Genomic DNA, 14,331 nt, shown 5'->3' with positions numbered 1-14,331 from the left:
GTTTTAGAATTATTCAGCAGTTCTGCATTGTTATCATAAATATTGTTGTTACTGGTCATGTTATAATATTTAGATTTCATCTTTTATATAGCGGTGTTTCACATTTCACGCCTGCACACTAGGGTTTAACACATTTGCACATTTGGCTTAAACCTTGTCCGCTGTACAATATACAACACTAGGCCTAAATGAAGATAAATAAAGGTTGGTACTACACCAGCAACACAACTATCTATAATGCTTAAGACTTTAAACTCATCATCGATTCCCATTTCCTCTGCAATTCCTTGCCACAGACACAGTGTGAATAGCTTCGTAGGGATCTATTGTTTCGATTCAAGAGAGTCATTGCGTCATACATTCACGTTGCTTTATCGGGCTAAATGTGAACCTTTAACTTAAATTCAAAGAAAGTGAGGGACCAGAGACTTCGATCAGACTGTCAGTCCAAATTTGATTTCTGCGCATAGCCGATTGGAATCTGAACACATTTAGCAAGTGTGAATGGCAAAAAAAAAAAATAATCACATGAAATGTCTACCAATTCATTTTGAGCTGCATTCATATGTGGTTTAAAATTCTATTCAAATCTAATTTCTGGAAATCCATTTCAGTCTGACCGCTCTAATCAGATTTCGTTTGGTTTATGTCACTTTCTCACACCTTGTAAAACGTAAACATATCAGACCCTGTTATAGGAAACATGCTGAAAGTCACCGCAGAAACAAGGTTGTGTTGTTGCAGAGTCAGTCGAGCAGAAAACATACAATATAATGGACACACGCTGAATTTTGAGACCGGCAAATGCGACAGCAAGGAATAAAGCCATGCATACCAGCCTCCTGCTTTTCTGCCGCTGCCTCATAAGACGCGGTAGTCCAGCGCATCGGCTACACATTGTCATGTTGGAAATAAGGCAACATCTGTATTGCAAACCCCTCCATGTTTATTTCGTTGTTGTTTTTGTTTTTGGCGTATGCCTACGAACCATAGAAACCAATGCAGATATTCCAATAAAACCCAAAGCAGATATTCCGGAAAACGAGCAATGCACGGGACACCGATATCTGATCTGAACAGTTGCGATACACAGTGTGAGCAGTCAATAATTTCAAAATCATATTACGAATATATACAGATATTCAGATTTGGACAGACAGTGATCATAGCCTCACAAGCTCCAAAAAGGATAAAAAGCATCATCAAAAAAGTGGTCCACATAACTTATGCAGCACTTTATTTCAGAATGTTCTGACGTCATATAATAATTTTTGTGTTTTGTGTGTGTGTGTGTAGAACAGATGAAAATGTTGCCCTTGCTTGAAATAAGTGGCACCATTAGGTTTTATTAAGAAAAAGCAGCTGCTATTCTACTATAAATAACTCATAATGAATAACGAAGGCATGCAACAAATAAATGACAGAATTTTCATTTTGGTGAAGTATTCCTTGAAGTGAAAACAATAAAACCATTTTTTTTATCAAATATAAAGCTCAAACTAATTAGGTTCTGTTATCTCATCAAGGTAAAGAAAAAAAATTTAAGCAAAGTTTGAAATGGGGAGTTCCTATTAAAAGTCGTCCCCAGATCATTTACTGCAAGAGCACAGATTGCCCATGGGGTCATTATTAAGTGATAATCTGCTATGCTTTATACAGTTCACAATCATTTTCTTCATAGTTAAACCTCATAGGACCAACAGATTTTAAAAAGGGATGGGCATTCACTAATTGAGTCGACTTTGGAATTGCTCTTTTGTGTTGAAGGATTACTTGTGCAACCACCATTAGTTCCACGCTCATGCTTTCAACGTCCTTCCCAAGAACTGTCTTCTGAGACAAGGATCTTTGTGGCAACAAGAGTGCCTTTACGGGAAAACGGGCATTTGTGCACTGGCTAAAAAAACGAGAAGGCAGTGAGGTTTATTACACAAAACTGTTATTTATACTGATTAAACTAGTTTTATAAACAGAAATTGATTTCTGTACATCCTTAGAAGGTTTTGAATATTTCCCCATGGCCTTTCTGTGTATTGCAGCTTTTCGCTGAAGCATCATTATCCTTCAAAGTTCCCTCAGAGGAGCTTTTCATGTGTCCTTCCAGCAGGTAATTTGTGTAGAAACTTCCAGTAGTCCTCTCCAGACTGCAGAACGTTATTACTGACCATGACACCTTCATTACCTCACATTAGTTTTCAGTAATAAATGATCCTCTGGACTATAGCCATCTACAAATTTATAACACGTCCACATCGTCTCCTATTTATGCTTTATAGTAACTAAAAAAATCTTAGAGCAAAGTCCTTCTGCTGATTAATTCTCAACCATTTTTAAAGTTGTTTTGGGACTCGCACACAAAACCGCATCATCATTTATTTAATGTTGAAGGCTGTTGTACTTTTCTTTGTGTTTTATTTGCATGCAATATCTTTTGGAGTGCAGTATTTAGGAGTTTTTCCTATCTAATTAAAGGGGTCATGAACTGAGAATTAAAATTTTCCTTGATCTTTTGACAGTTAAGAGGTCGTTATACTATAAAAAAATATCCTGTACGTTTCAAAACCTTGATATTCCAAAAATAGCTTTCGACAGGATCTAAAAAGTGTGGAATTATGATGTAAAAGTGCAGCGAAAGACCACCTTTGCAGAAGAAGATCAACACCTACATCTGAGTCGCTTTGGCCCCGCACACTGGCGCATTAGTGAATAGTGACATGAGAACTAGAAAAGATCGACACAGGATCAATAACATTATCTTCCAAATAATTCTAATCATATGATTCTTATCAATGACACTGTTACACTGCACAATGAAGCTCTTACTGCATTTACATCGTGTTTACATTGTTATTTATGGTGAAAGCATTGGTGAGAGTGCAGAAATCGTGTTGCACTGATGAGATCACTGCATTCACACGATCAAAAGACTTTCATCTGCTCAATGCTCATCGCTGCAACCTTTCATGTGATGGGAATAGATCTAGGTGTAATGCTATAAACAACATTTTTCACGATTCGTTCATTTCGACAGCTGTAATAGTAAAAACTTAATAAAAGTATTTGAGAGGGTTCCACATTATTCCACTTATTTCATATGCAAAGATGTTAGCCAATCACAGTAGTGGCTGTTTACACTGAAGTCTCACAGCATACACATCCCTTCAAACAGAGCGTCATAGTTTTAGTTTCATTATCAAGGACTTTTAGTTTGCTTCTCTTTGTTTTCTTGTTTCCTTTGTTTTATGTTCCTGCTTCTCTTTGTTTTCCTGTTTCCTTTGTTTTATGTCATTAGTTTGTCATTAGTTACCATGTTTATTCATTATATGATTAATTAGACAACACCTGCTTACAAACGAGTTCATTATCTAGTGCCCTTCGGTAGCACTTTATTTTACAGTCCTATCCCCCATGTACAGACGATGTACTTATTATAGTCATAACAATAACTGGGTAATAACCAGGTACTAACCCTGAACCTAACCCTAACCCATGTAGTTACAGTGCCTGATATTATCCCGGACCTTTCTTAGGGCGTTTTCACACCTGAAAAAGTCCGCACCAAGGTCCAAACTAAAGTTCATGGTTTGAAACATTTTATACATTCTGTAAATTTTGGTTTGGTTTCACATTGCAATTATGCGAGTGCACTAAAGAACTTTACATGACATACTTGCGTCCTGTCATCTTCATCTATGTGGCTGCATCTTGAAATTGATTGGATTGTAAACGGACGTGTGTCTGATGTGCGTGTTGTCAATTTGGCGGTAACTTTGACAAGAATGAATGAGACAAATATTGTTGCCACTATACTGTTACTATTATACCATTACTACCTGCAGCACCAACTATAGGCTACTCGAGGCTAGTTCAAATACGGCAAATGAACGTCCTCGTTGTGCGAACATTTTATCGTCGCCGGCAGGAAAGAAGAAGACAGCAAGCAATCCTGCAAGAACCACCAGAACTTCCAGTAAATGGTCTGAAAGTCCAACTCCAAACCACAGATAATACTTTCACACTAGAAACGAACCAAAACTTTGTTCAGTTTGATCCGGACCGAGACTAACTCTTTTTGTTTGACCAAATTTTGTCTGTTTGGTCCGGACCGTGGTCCAGGGGAGGTTTCAGACCTGTAATTTTGATTCAGATCAAACTGAGAAGTCCGAAAATCCGGACCAAACAAGGTAGGTGTGAAAGGGCCCTTAGGCAAGTACACTGTAAATACATATACTTTAAAATAAAGTGTAACCAGCCCTTCAGTTCATTTAGTTCTTTGTCTGGTGTTGGATGTGTTTAATTAGACACCGTTGCTTTGTTTCTGTCTTTTATGTTGTTGAATTAAAAGCTAACGCTACTATTTACATGAGACCTTCCTCTTCGTCATACTTTGTGGACTAGATTAAAACAGTATTCAACTAGTTTTGAAGGATTCCATCACTTTACACTGGATGCGCTTTGTACAAGTCTAAACTATAATGAAAGTTCTTTAATCATAAATAATTATTTTGTTTGCCATGAGACAAAAAAAAGGACATGTGCAGTGTACAGCATAAAATGATCATAAAAATAGTTCACTCTATTCCTGGATTACATTCCAGGGTTTCAGAAGTCATGTCAATTAAGAAGACTTTTAGGTCTGTGTGATGAAAATACAGTAATTTAACTTCTTTTTTTAAACCTACATATTTTACGTTTTTTTAGTAGTAGTAGATTTGGGGGCTCAAAATAATAAAATGTAACTATAAAGACATATTTATAATATAATTATAATTTGAAAGGGAAAAAAAATATTTTTACATTTCTACTACAGCTGTGCACTAGAAAATCAATAAGTCAATACGTCCATGTTGTAAGTTTCAGCATACAACCAAAAATACAACATTGAATGTGTAAATGTACAAATACCTATGAATACTAATGAGATCAGGCTGGCTAGCAGCCTTCAACCTTCAAACATGGCATCTGAACCCAAACAATAGTTTATATGTATATGGCTACTGATTCCAATACGCATACTGAACATTACGTCCAATCTTGGTAGCTGCAGGGTGATGGATTTGACATCAGGTTTACAGTATATACTGTTACAGTACCACAGACAGTCCAATAAAAGTCTGAACATTAGAATGATTGTACACATATATATCCTAAAGTTTACTGTAACCAATGACATACTGTAATGAGATTTAGACGACAATGTAAGAATGTCAGAAAAAGGAGAGGTCTCATATTTCGGAACGACTAAATGTAGCCTGAGCCCACCTGCGAAATTTAGGGTGGTTAGGTTACACAGGGTCACACTGGGAAGTATTTCTAACATCCCAAATCAGTGGAAAAATACCCTGTGCTGGGACATTCTAAACCTTAGGATGGATTATGAGTATGTGTATCAGCTCTGTTAACATTTTAGCATATTCTCTAAATAAATAGTCATATAGGAGCATTTCTGGAGCTCATGGATGTTATAATGTTGCTAACTTGTAGGCTTAAATCCCCACTGTATTGCCCTCTGTCCTGAACACCAGAGGACACAATGTTGAGATGCCCTTATGCAACCATTTGGATATAGCACTGGGAATTGATCTGGATAGTGAGAAATTGTCCTTTGCAATTATGTCTTCTATGTCTATTGTTCCTATTCTCAAACTCCCAGCTGTCCTGGAAATCAATACATCATCCAGAAATGATGTCTTTAAATAGGAGAGGACAGAAATAGAAATAATTAGAATAGCACTTTCAGTAAGTTGAGCATCCACAATAAAGGATGCTATACTCAAAGATCAATTTTCATGGGACACACATCAAATGTCACATAGAAGGATTCAGCTAAATTAAATAATGTAATGTTCAGTTAATGAGTAGTAGTGGGTCCAACGAAACACTCTGAATGCAGGTTGCAATTCATAGACAAAACTATGAAACTAAATGAATGCAAGTGCATAAATTTGCTTTCTTATCAACTTGTGGTCAAAGGAACTTGTTATTGCCTGTTGTCATAGCATACAAGGTCTACTATAGGCCTACTAGCCATTTTTAAGTGTCACTGTAATGACTTCTACAAAATTAATGTTTAAATATGCAAATTAAAGAAACACCCCCCACATTAACGTACCATCTTTTCTGTATAGGCAGATCTCCACTTTCCTTTCTTCAGAGCCCAGTAAGGCTTTGGCCATCTGGGCCATCGCTGGTCGTCCAGTATGCGGTCCATACAGAAAACTGCACGTACACGGCTTTTGCATGACCTCTGCACGTGTGTGGCCGCACATGCTGCAAAAGCCATCATTGCAGAAGATAATGGCACAGTTTTCAACTCGAGCATTGGCGATGATGAATTTGCGATCTGTTGAGGGACAATAAAAAAAAAAGAGATGCAAGATGAAGAAGAAAAAAAAAAAAAGAAAGCCGCCACTCTGGATGAAAGGATGTCTTACTTGGCTTGCTGAAAGAGTGATACAATATGACATTTTGTTGTGGTTTAACTTACAGTAAATTATCCAAATAGAAAAAAACCTCACATATTTAAGACAAGAATGTTCAAGAGTTTATAGGGCATATATATATATGAGAGAGAGAATCATAAAAAGTTAACGTTTCAAAATGTTAAACCTTTAACAATACAGCTATTCTGACACTTAAAAAAAAAATCGAAATAATCTACACATCCTAATTACAATCATTTAAAAAATCATCGTCGTCACAATCATCAACATTCAGTGCACATTTGACAATAAATAAATAATATGTCTTCACTTACTCTGCCCCTCGAATTTGCGAATGATGGTGTCCAGAAAGGTGTTCTGAGGCGCAACGTGTCCCCTTCGAACAGGCATTATGTCCTATTTCAGTGGGGCCAAAAAGTTCTGCAAGTTCCTCCTCAGCTTGTGCTTGTATCTAAGCGCGATATATCGACTCTACCGCCAGGTCGCATACATAAACACAAGCAATTTCGTGTACACCTCGTCGACGTAAAAGCAACACGAGCGCGCGCCTCTAGCTTTGAAAGTCTCACCGTAATTACGCATTGGATCTTTCAGTAAATCATCTGTCTGTCCAATTACCTCACGTCACCGGCTTCCTTTTTTTGCAAATTGATGCAAATCAACTTTCTGCCCCAGTTTCTCTTTCACTTGCTCCTACACGCTGTGAAACAGTCTCTCTGTTGGGGAGCGCTTACAAATAAAATTGACTAGTAGTAGAGTGATAGTGAATATGGAGACTGGAGAGGCAAGTGAGATGATGGATGGGGAGGGGGAAGGAGTCAAGGGTGTGGAGGACCGCATGATTCACTCATCCTGATGTTACCTTTCAGTGGGCCAATGTTCAGCGAGCACAAATCGGATTTAGAGTGTCATTCCGCGATTGTAAGTTAGACCAGGTTGAGAGCACAATATAATACTCACTCACAGTGGTAGCAGAATAGCTACTGCATTTGGCTAACATGGATACAGTGACCTCTAGATGATTTTAATGTATTTGCAAATTACCTTTAAAGTATGTATAAATTCATTATGAAGATGCTATATTATGCTTGATATAGGCTTTTGCTCTAATATAGGCTTGTTTGTTTGGAACTGGTGTTTTAACTCTGAGTCAGCAGACCCCTGGGGATCCAAGGAGGAACTTTAGATTAAAAAAGTTTTCCAAATCTACAAATCTGCAGGTAGGCTATAGAAAATGTGAATTTTAAAAGTCACAACAGGCAGCTTGTAAACACATTATTGTCAATATTCTTGCAGGCTGCTTAAAATACATTGATTTTGACATTATTGTCTTCACTTGTAAATTAAATCAACACTTTTTAGCATATTAACAATAACAATACTAGTATGAATATTCAAATATCCATATTATCTATTAGCATATTAACAACAAAAATGAATCATCATTCTTTGCTTTTCTTATTATTAAAGGGTTAGTTCACCCAAAAATGAAAATAATGTCATTAATGACTCACCCTCATGTCGTTCTAAGCCCGTAAGACCTCCGTTCATCTTCGGAACACAGTTTAAGATATTTTAGATTTAGTCCGAGAGATTTCTGTCCCTCCATTGAAGCTGTATATACGGTATACTGTCCATGTCAAGGTAATATAAACATCATCAAAGTAGTCCATGTGACATCAGTGGGTTAGTTAGAAGTTTTTGAAGCATCGGAAATACTTTTTGGTCCAAAAATAACACAAAATAAGACTTTATTCAGCATTGTATTCTCTCCCGGGTCTGTTGTCAATCTGCGTTCAGGACTCCGCAGTGACGCTGCTGACGTAAGACGCTGCTGACGTGTTATCTGGTGCGCCCGAGCTTCGTTTACAGTCTGAGGGAGACGCACGCTATATTCAAGCTATTCTACATTGTTTGCGTGGATATCATTTTTTTTAATGGTGCGTAAATGTGCATGTCGCGGATGAGACACTTTTACAGCGTGCGTTTCCCTCAGTCTATAAATGAAGCTCGGGCGCACCAGATAACACGTCATCAGCGTCTTACGCCATCAGCGTAACTGTGAAGGATTGACAACAGACCCAGGAGAGAATACAATGCTGAATAAAGTCTTATTTTGTGTTATTTTTGGACCAAAAAGTATTTTCGATGCTTCAAAAACTTCTAACTAACCCACTGATGTCACATGGACTACTTTGATGATGTTTGTATTACCTTTATGGACATGGACAGTATACCGTATATACATTTTCAATGGAGGGACAGAAATCTCTCGGACTAAATCTAAAATATCTTAAACTGTGTTCCGAAGATGAGCGGAGGTCTTACGGGCTTAGAACGACATGAGGGTGAGTCATTAATGACATTATTTTCATTTTTGGGTGAACTAACCCTTTAAGAGTTATTAGATAGGCTAGTGTAAAATATATTTTAATAGGTTTAAGGTCTGACAATCTGGTTGTGGGTTCCTGTCAAGTTTGGTTTTGGTATCACGTTTAAGTTTCATGTTTTTTATTTTGTATTGCCAGTCATGTTTCCATTGTCCTCAAGTGATCATGTAATGTGCTTCCCTTGTCTAATGTGTCAAGTTCTGATTGGTTGTTTTGGTCATGTGTTTCATGGCAGCGTTCACACTTACATCTACATAAATCCGGATATATTTGAAAACTGTGTTTTCGTTTAAAAGCTCTCCGTCCACACTAGCGTTTTTAGGCGTTTCCCAAAAGTTTCTCATCCACACTGAAACGTCGGAAAACCTCACAAAAGCTTACTGAGATACAGACGGAAAAATAAATAATAAAGTTATCGCGCAATTATTCTGGCAAGATCATTTTATTTAGCAAAATATCTCACAATTCACTGATACGTCCAGGTCGCACTCAGTCACCGTATGTTTGGTCTAAAACGCAACTGCTCTCGTGTATTGCCGCAGGACTGCAAATGTGAGTACATTTTCTGTCATTTTGACTGTTCTATGAAGAGTGTGCAAAGTAACATATTTTAGCAACAGTGTAAAAGTGAATAGCACATAAATGGCACAATACCGGTATAAACATCTATTGGTGCAAATATGTGTCACATGACTAAATTTACGTCATCGTTTTTTAAATACCTCAGTTTTGACAGTCCACACTACAACACGAAAACGCCGTTTTCAAATTTATCCACTTTGGAGAGCATTTTCAAAAAGGTTCGCTTTTATTAATAAAAACGCCAGTGTGTTTTCAAATAAAAACTTATTAGTGTGGACAAGGCCTTAGGGTTCGTTTGTTCACACTTGGCATGTTGGTTTCATTAAAACAAACCCTGGTGTGATTGCTCTGTTAGTGCGGTTCATTTGAATAAGTGTGAATGCTGCCAACCGAACCCTGTTGCACGAAGCTAGCTTAACATACTCAAAGTTGACAAATACAGGTAAATCCAACCTGGTTTAGATCAGGTTTAGCAGTCTCACAAACCTCGGTATAAACATTCTCTGTCAACTCAGGTTTGATCGAGTTTGCGATTAACTCTGAGCGCATGCACCTGAAAGTGTCACACGTGCGGCAAAAAGCAAATCACACGGAGCATGGAGAGCGTCAGTCTTGATTCACTTCTCGCGAAAGAATCGCGCAATTTACTTCTCTTCTGAAGATTAAGAGATCATTTAAAAAATTATCATGACATTAAAAGCATTTACAAGGTAGGAATATACACTGCTGCAGCAAGGCAGTTGAAAGAAAATATCTGACTATATCAATTCTTGATGTGAATCAAAGAAATAGGCCTAATAATTATAGATTCACAAAGAGCTCAAATTAATACATGTTGTCTAAAAGCACTATATAGGAATGCATTGCATTTATATTAATTTAAAAGCAAAGTTTAATATTACTTCTCAAATAATAGTCTATAATTATATGAATATTATATTAATTAAAAGTAATTAAGATTCATATAGCCTAATTTTAAGCAAAAGATGAGCAATTTTGTCTCTAAAGTTTTTTCACTATAAACTGCTTAAGCGAGAGATACAGGGGAAGTGGCTTTATTGCATTGAGATCATTGGTCCAAATTGGGTTTGCGATCTCTAACCCAGAAGAAAACCTGCTCCAGAGCAGGTTAGCGTGTAGCCTAAGTTACCGTGGTGATGAACATGGCTAAAAACCAATCAACATTCTTGAGCCTGAAAAACCAGAGTTTGCTCCAACTGATCACAAAATTACCTGGGTAGAAACTGAAACCAAACCAGCTTTGTGCAACATCAAGCTTCCAAACAAACTCAGGTGCGGGTCAACTGAAAGTCCGCACCAAAGTTCATGTTTTGAAACATTTTATACATTCGGTTTTGAAAATTACAAGTTTTGGTTAGGTTTCACATTGCAATTATGTGTGCACTAAAGAACTTGACATACTTGCATCCTGTCGTCATCATCTATGTGGGCTGCATCTTGACATTGATTGGTTTGTAAACGGACGTGCGTCTGATGCCATGTTGCCACTATACTGTTATTATTACACCATTACTACCTGCAGCACCAACTATAGGCTACTCGAGGCTAGTTCAAATTTGCCAAATGAACGTCCTCTTGTGCGAACACTTTATCGTCGCCGGCAGGAAAGGAGGAAAAGACAGCAAGCAATCCTGTGAGAACCACCGGAACTTCATGTAAATGGTCTGAAAGTCCGAACCATAGGCTACAGAAAATACTTTCACACTAGAAACGAACCAAACCATTGTTCAGTTTGATTCGGACCGAGACTACCTCTTTTTGTCGGACCAAATTTCGTCTGTTTGGTCGGACCGTGGTCCGGGGGAGGTTTTACACCTGTAATTTTTATTCAGATCAAACTGAAAAGTCTGAAAATCCGGACCAAACAAGGTAGATGTGAAAGGGCCCAAAACGCAACATGGACCAAGACATGTAAACTCAAAAACTCAACTCAACTTTATTTATAGAGCACTTTCAACACCACAAGTGGAGCCAAAGTGCTGTACAGAAAATATAAAATAGATAAATAAAAACAAGAACATAAAAACAATGCAAACATACACAGTTTACAAAGCATTTTCATATGCTTGAGAAAACAAATATGTTTTAAGCGCACTCTGAAAAACACCCAAAGAAGGAGAAGATTTTACAGAAAGAGGAAGGTCATTCCAGAGCCTAGGAGCTGCAACAGAGAAAGCTCGATCACCTTTACATTTCAAACGAGATCGTGGAACCATGAGGAGCAATTGATCATTTGAACGCAGCGATCTACTGGATTGACAGTGACTGATTAAATCAGTAACGTACTCTGGTGCTAGGCCATGCAGAGACTTAAAAACATACAACAACGCTTTGTAATGGATTCTATATCGTATCGGTAACTAATGTAGTTTCATTAATACCGGAGTAATATGCTCTCTCTTCTTAGTACCTGTTAAAAGTCTGGCAGCTGAGTTCTGAACAAGCTGCAGATGGGAGAGAGAGGCCTGACTCACACCCAGATACAACACGTTACAGTAGTCCAAGCGGGATGACACGAAGGCATGAACAACCTTCTCCATGTCTTCAAAAGAGAGGATAGACTTCAATTTAGATATTGATCTTAAATGGAAAAAACTATTCTTAACAACAGCATTGATTTGCCGGCCAAAAAAAAACAAAAAACGGCATATCAATGTCAGAAGATGCGACCCTAAAAAGGACATAATGCTAGGCTGCCTGTTTTTTTTATCATAGTCGCAATGTTGCCATTCAGGTTGGTACAGTACAGGCATCGGTCCTGACGCTGTTTTGACTCCTTTACACATTTAATAAGCTCTTCACGAGCTGATCGAAATACCATCTCTAGGCTATGAACATACAACCATGGACACGGGAACTAGGCGCTGCAGCACCCCCTGTTGGCAAACTGTGATGACAATAAATTTATAGCTTATAAATATTTCTGGTTGTTGTTTCTGTTCCACGACATTTTGTATGTCATGTTCGGGGTGTGGGATGAAGAGAAGGATAATTTTAGTAATTATTTAATTAAAAAAAGATTTGCACACCGAGTACCCCCCCAAAGTTCCTAGTTCCTGGGGAAAGTTCCCGCGGTGGAAACGCGGCTTAACTGTACGTTCACACCGCCGCCGGCGAGAGCGGCAAAATTCACTCTCGACGCCGTGACGCTCTCTGGCGCTCTGACGTAGATTTTAGAATGCGTGATTTTTTTAAAACTTTATTTAAAGGAGCCGCAAAGCAAATAAGAACTGAACATACATCAGTATCCTATTTTGTGCATACTGGCTACACGTAGGGTATAAGTTAACCTATTAAAATCTTTTAAATGTGAAAGTAACAAAACACCAACAATTTCATACACCTTTTTCCATTCGTCGTTCTTTTTATTAATGTCCCTGTATGTAAACAGGGACACGTCGTACAATAACGGGAAACCCGCAACAGAAATAATTAACTTTTCCTCCATTTTGCTTAGGAACTAATGTGGTCGGAACCAAAGTTTACAGGATTGTGTTCTCTGGTATCCCCTCAGGCGGAGGACTTCTACATTCCGATTGGTTGCCGCCGAACCGCGTCATAGCTTATTACTATAAAGTTGACAAATTTCAACTCTTCTCGCCGCCCTCGCCGCCGGCTCTCATTGAAAATGAATGGCTTCCGGCCAATTTGACGTTCTCGCCGCCGTATAGAAAAAAAGCCTTGTTTATACTCCACGCGTCCGCAAGAGCGCGAAGTGCACGCGGCAAAAATTACGTCATTGCGGTGTTGGTGGTCGGGCACGTTGGTGGTCGGGCACGTCGGGCAAGGGCCCATTTCGCCTGGCGGTGTGCATGGCAGATTTTGTAACATCGCGCGCGGCTCCGCATCCGAAGATGAACGACTTTGAGCTGAATTTGGCCGAGCACGAACTTCATCACACCAGCACCCCTAAATTAGTTGCTTACATTAAAAAAGCCTTTTTAATGAACATAAAGGTCGATGGTTAATACAAATGTACACGAAAGTTAATGAATGTTTAGTGAAATTAGAAAATATTTAAGAGATCGTTAATTTATTTGTATACGTACATGTATTCCCATATAGGCTAGCCTACATATATTTTGTTCTAATGTCACAAGTAATAATCTCAGGGTTTACTAGGGATGGCTGACGCGAAACAGTCGTTCCGAAGCTTTGCGAGATCCCGAAGCTTTGCGAGATCCCGAAGCGCAGATGTTTCGAAACACTGGTCCGAAGCGTTATTCAAAACACCCATGTCACGTGACTATGGCCAAACGAAGCCTCGAAGTGTTTCACTTAATGTTTCATCAGGTGTGTGATCCGCCGAATCAGCGTTTGATTGACACGGTCGGAAACAGACCACACGATCGCACATCTGTATAAAAGTGAAATCAACGCATATTGACCTCGTGGGTTTATGTGAGAGGAGTTTGATTTTGAGATAGCGGATTTTTGGTGATATAGTGACATTTATAGTGCGATTTGTTTAGTTATATTTAGGCTTACATTTAAATTTACACAACACATTGACTGATAGGCTAGAGACACAGAGTATACATATAGTGACACATTAATAGATACATAAATATAAATATATATAGTATATATAGACAGCTAGATTAATAGATAGATAGATACATAGATAGATTAAAGATAGGGATAGAAATGTCAACATCAGACCCATCACCATCAACACCAGTAGAAACACAGGACAGTTTATGGGAACTTTTTGATACTCGTCGTATCCATCAAACCAAGATGATACACAATGCTACAGCTGATGCCACAGTGGAAGTGAAAAGATGCATATTTGCCCAGAACTCATGAGAGAGCAGGAATCTTTCCTCATTTGTATGTCATGGCTAAAAAATATCTTTGCATTCCAGCAACAAGTGTCCCTTGTGAGAGGATTT

The 14,331-nt window shown here is 38.3% G+C and overlaps 1 protein-coding gene across 4 annotated transcripts in view; it reads right to left on the bottom strand.

Moving 5' to 3' along the window:
- The window catches only part of kcnh2a (potassium voltage-gated channel, subfamily H (eag-related), member 2a), a 100,661-nt gene that overhangs the window by 72,526 nt on the left and 13,804 nt on the right, over positions 1–14,331 (bottom strand). For 2 of the 4 annotated variants that reach the window (XM_079612345.1, XM_079612346.1), the window contains exons 1-2: positions 6,758–7,199; positions 6,113–6,343 (exon numbers count right to left, since the gene is read on the bottom strand). The exons of 1 other annotated variant lie outside the window; for it this stretch is intronic. In XM_079612345.1, the coding sequence (XP_079468471.1) occupies positions 6,113–6,343; positions 6,758–6,833 (307 nt within the window). In that variant the 5' untranslated portion in view covers positions 6,834–7,199. Of the gene's footprint in view, positions 1–6,112; positions 6,344–6,757; positions 7,200–14,331 lie in introns of those variants that run through there. One more of the 4 variants, XM_079612347.1, reaches the window with a different exon arrangement.

Source organism: Phoxinus phoxinus (assembly GCF_949152265.1).
Source record: "Phoxinus phoxinus genome assembly, chromosome: 5".
Lineage (NCBI taxonomy): Eukaryota > Metazoa > Chordata > Actinopteri > Cypriniformes > Leuciscidae > Phoxinus > Phoxinus phoxinus.
Note: the sequence above shows the minus strand (reverse complement) of the source record. Positions and strands in the feature narration are given on the sequence as shown.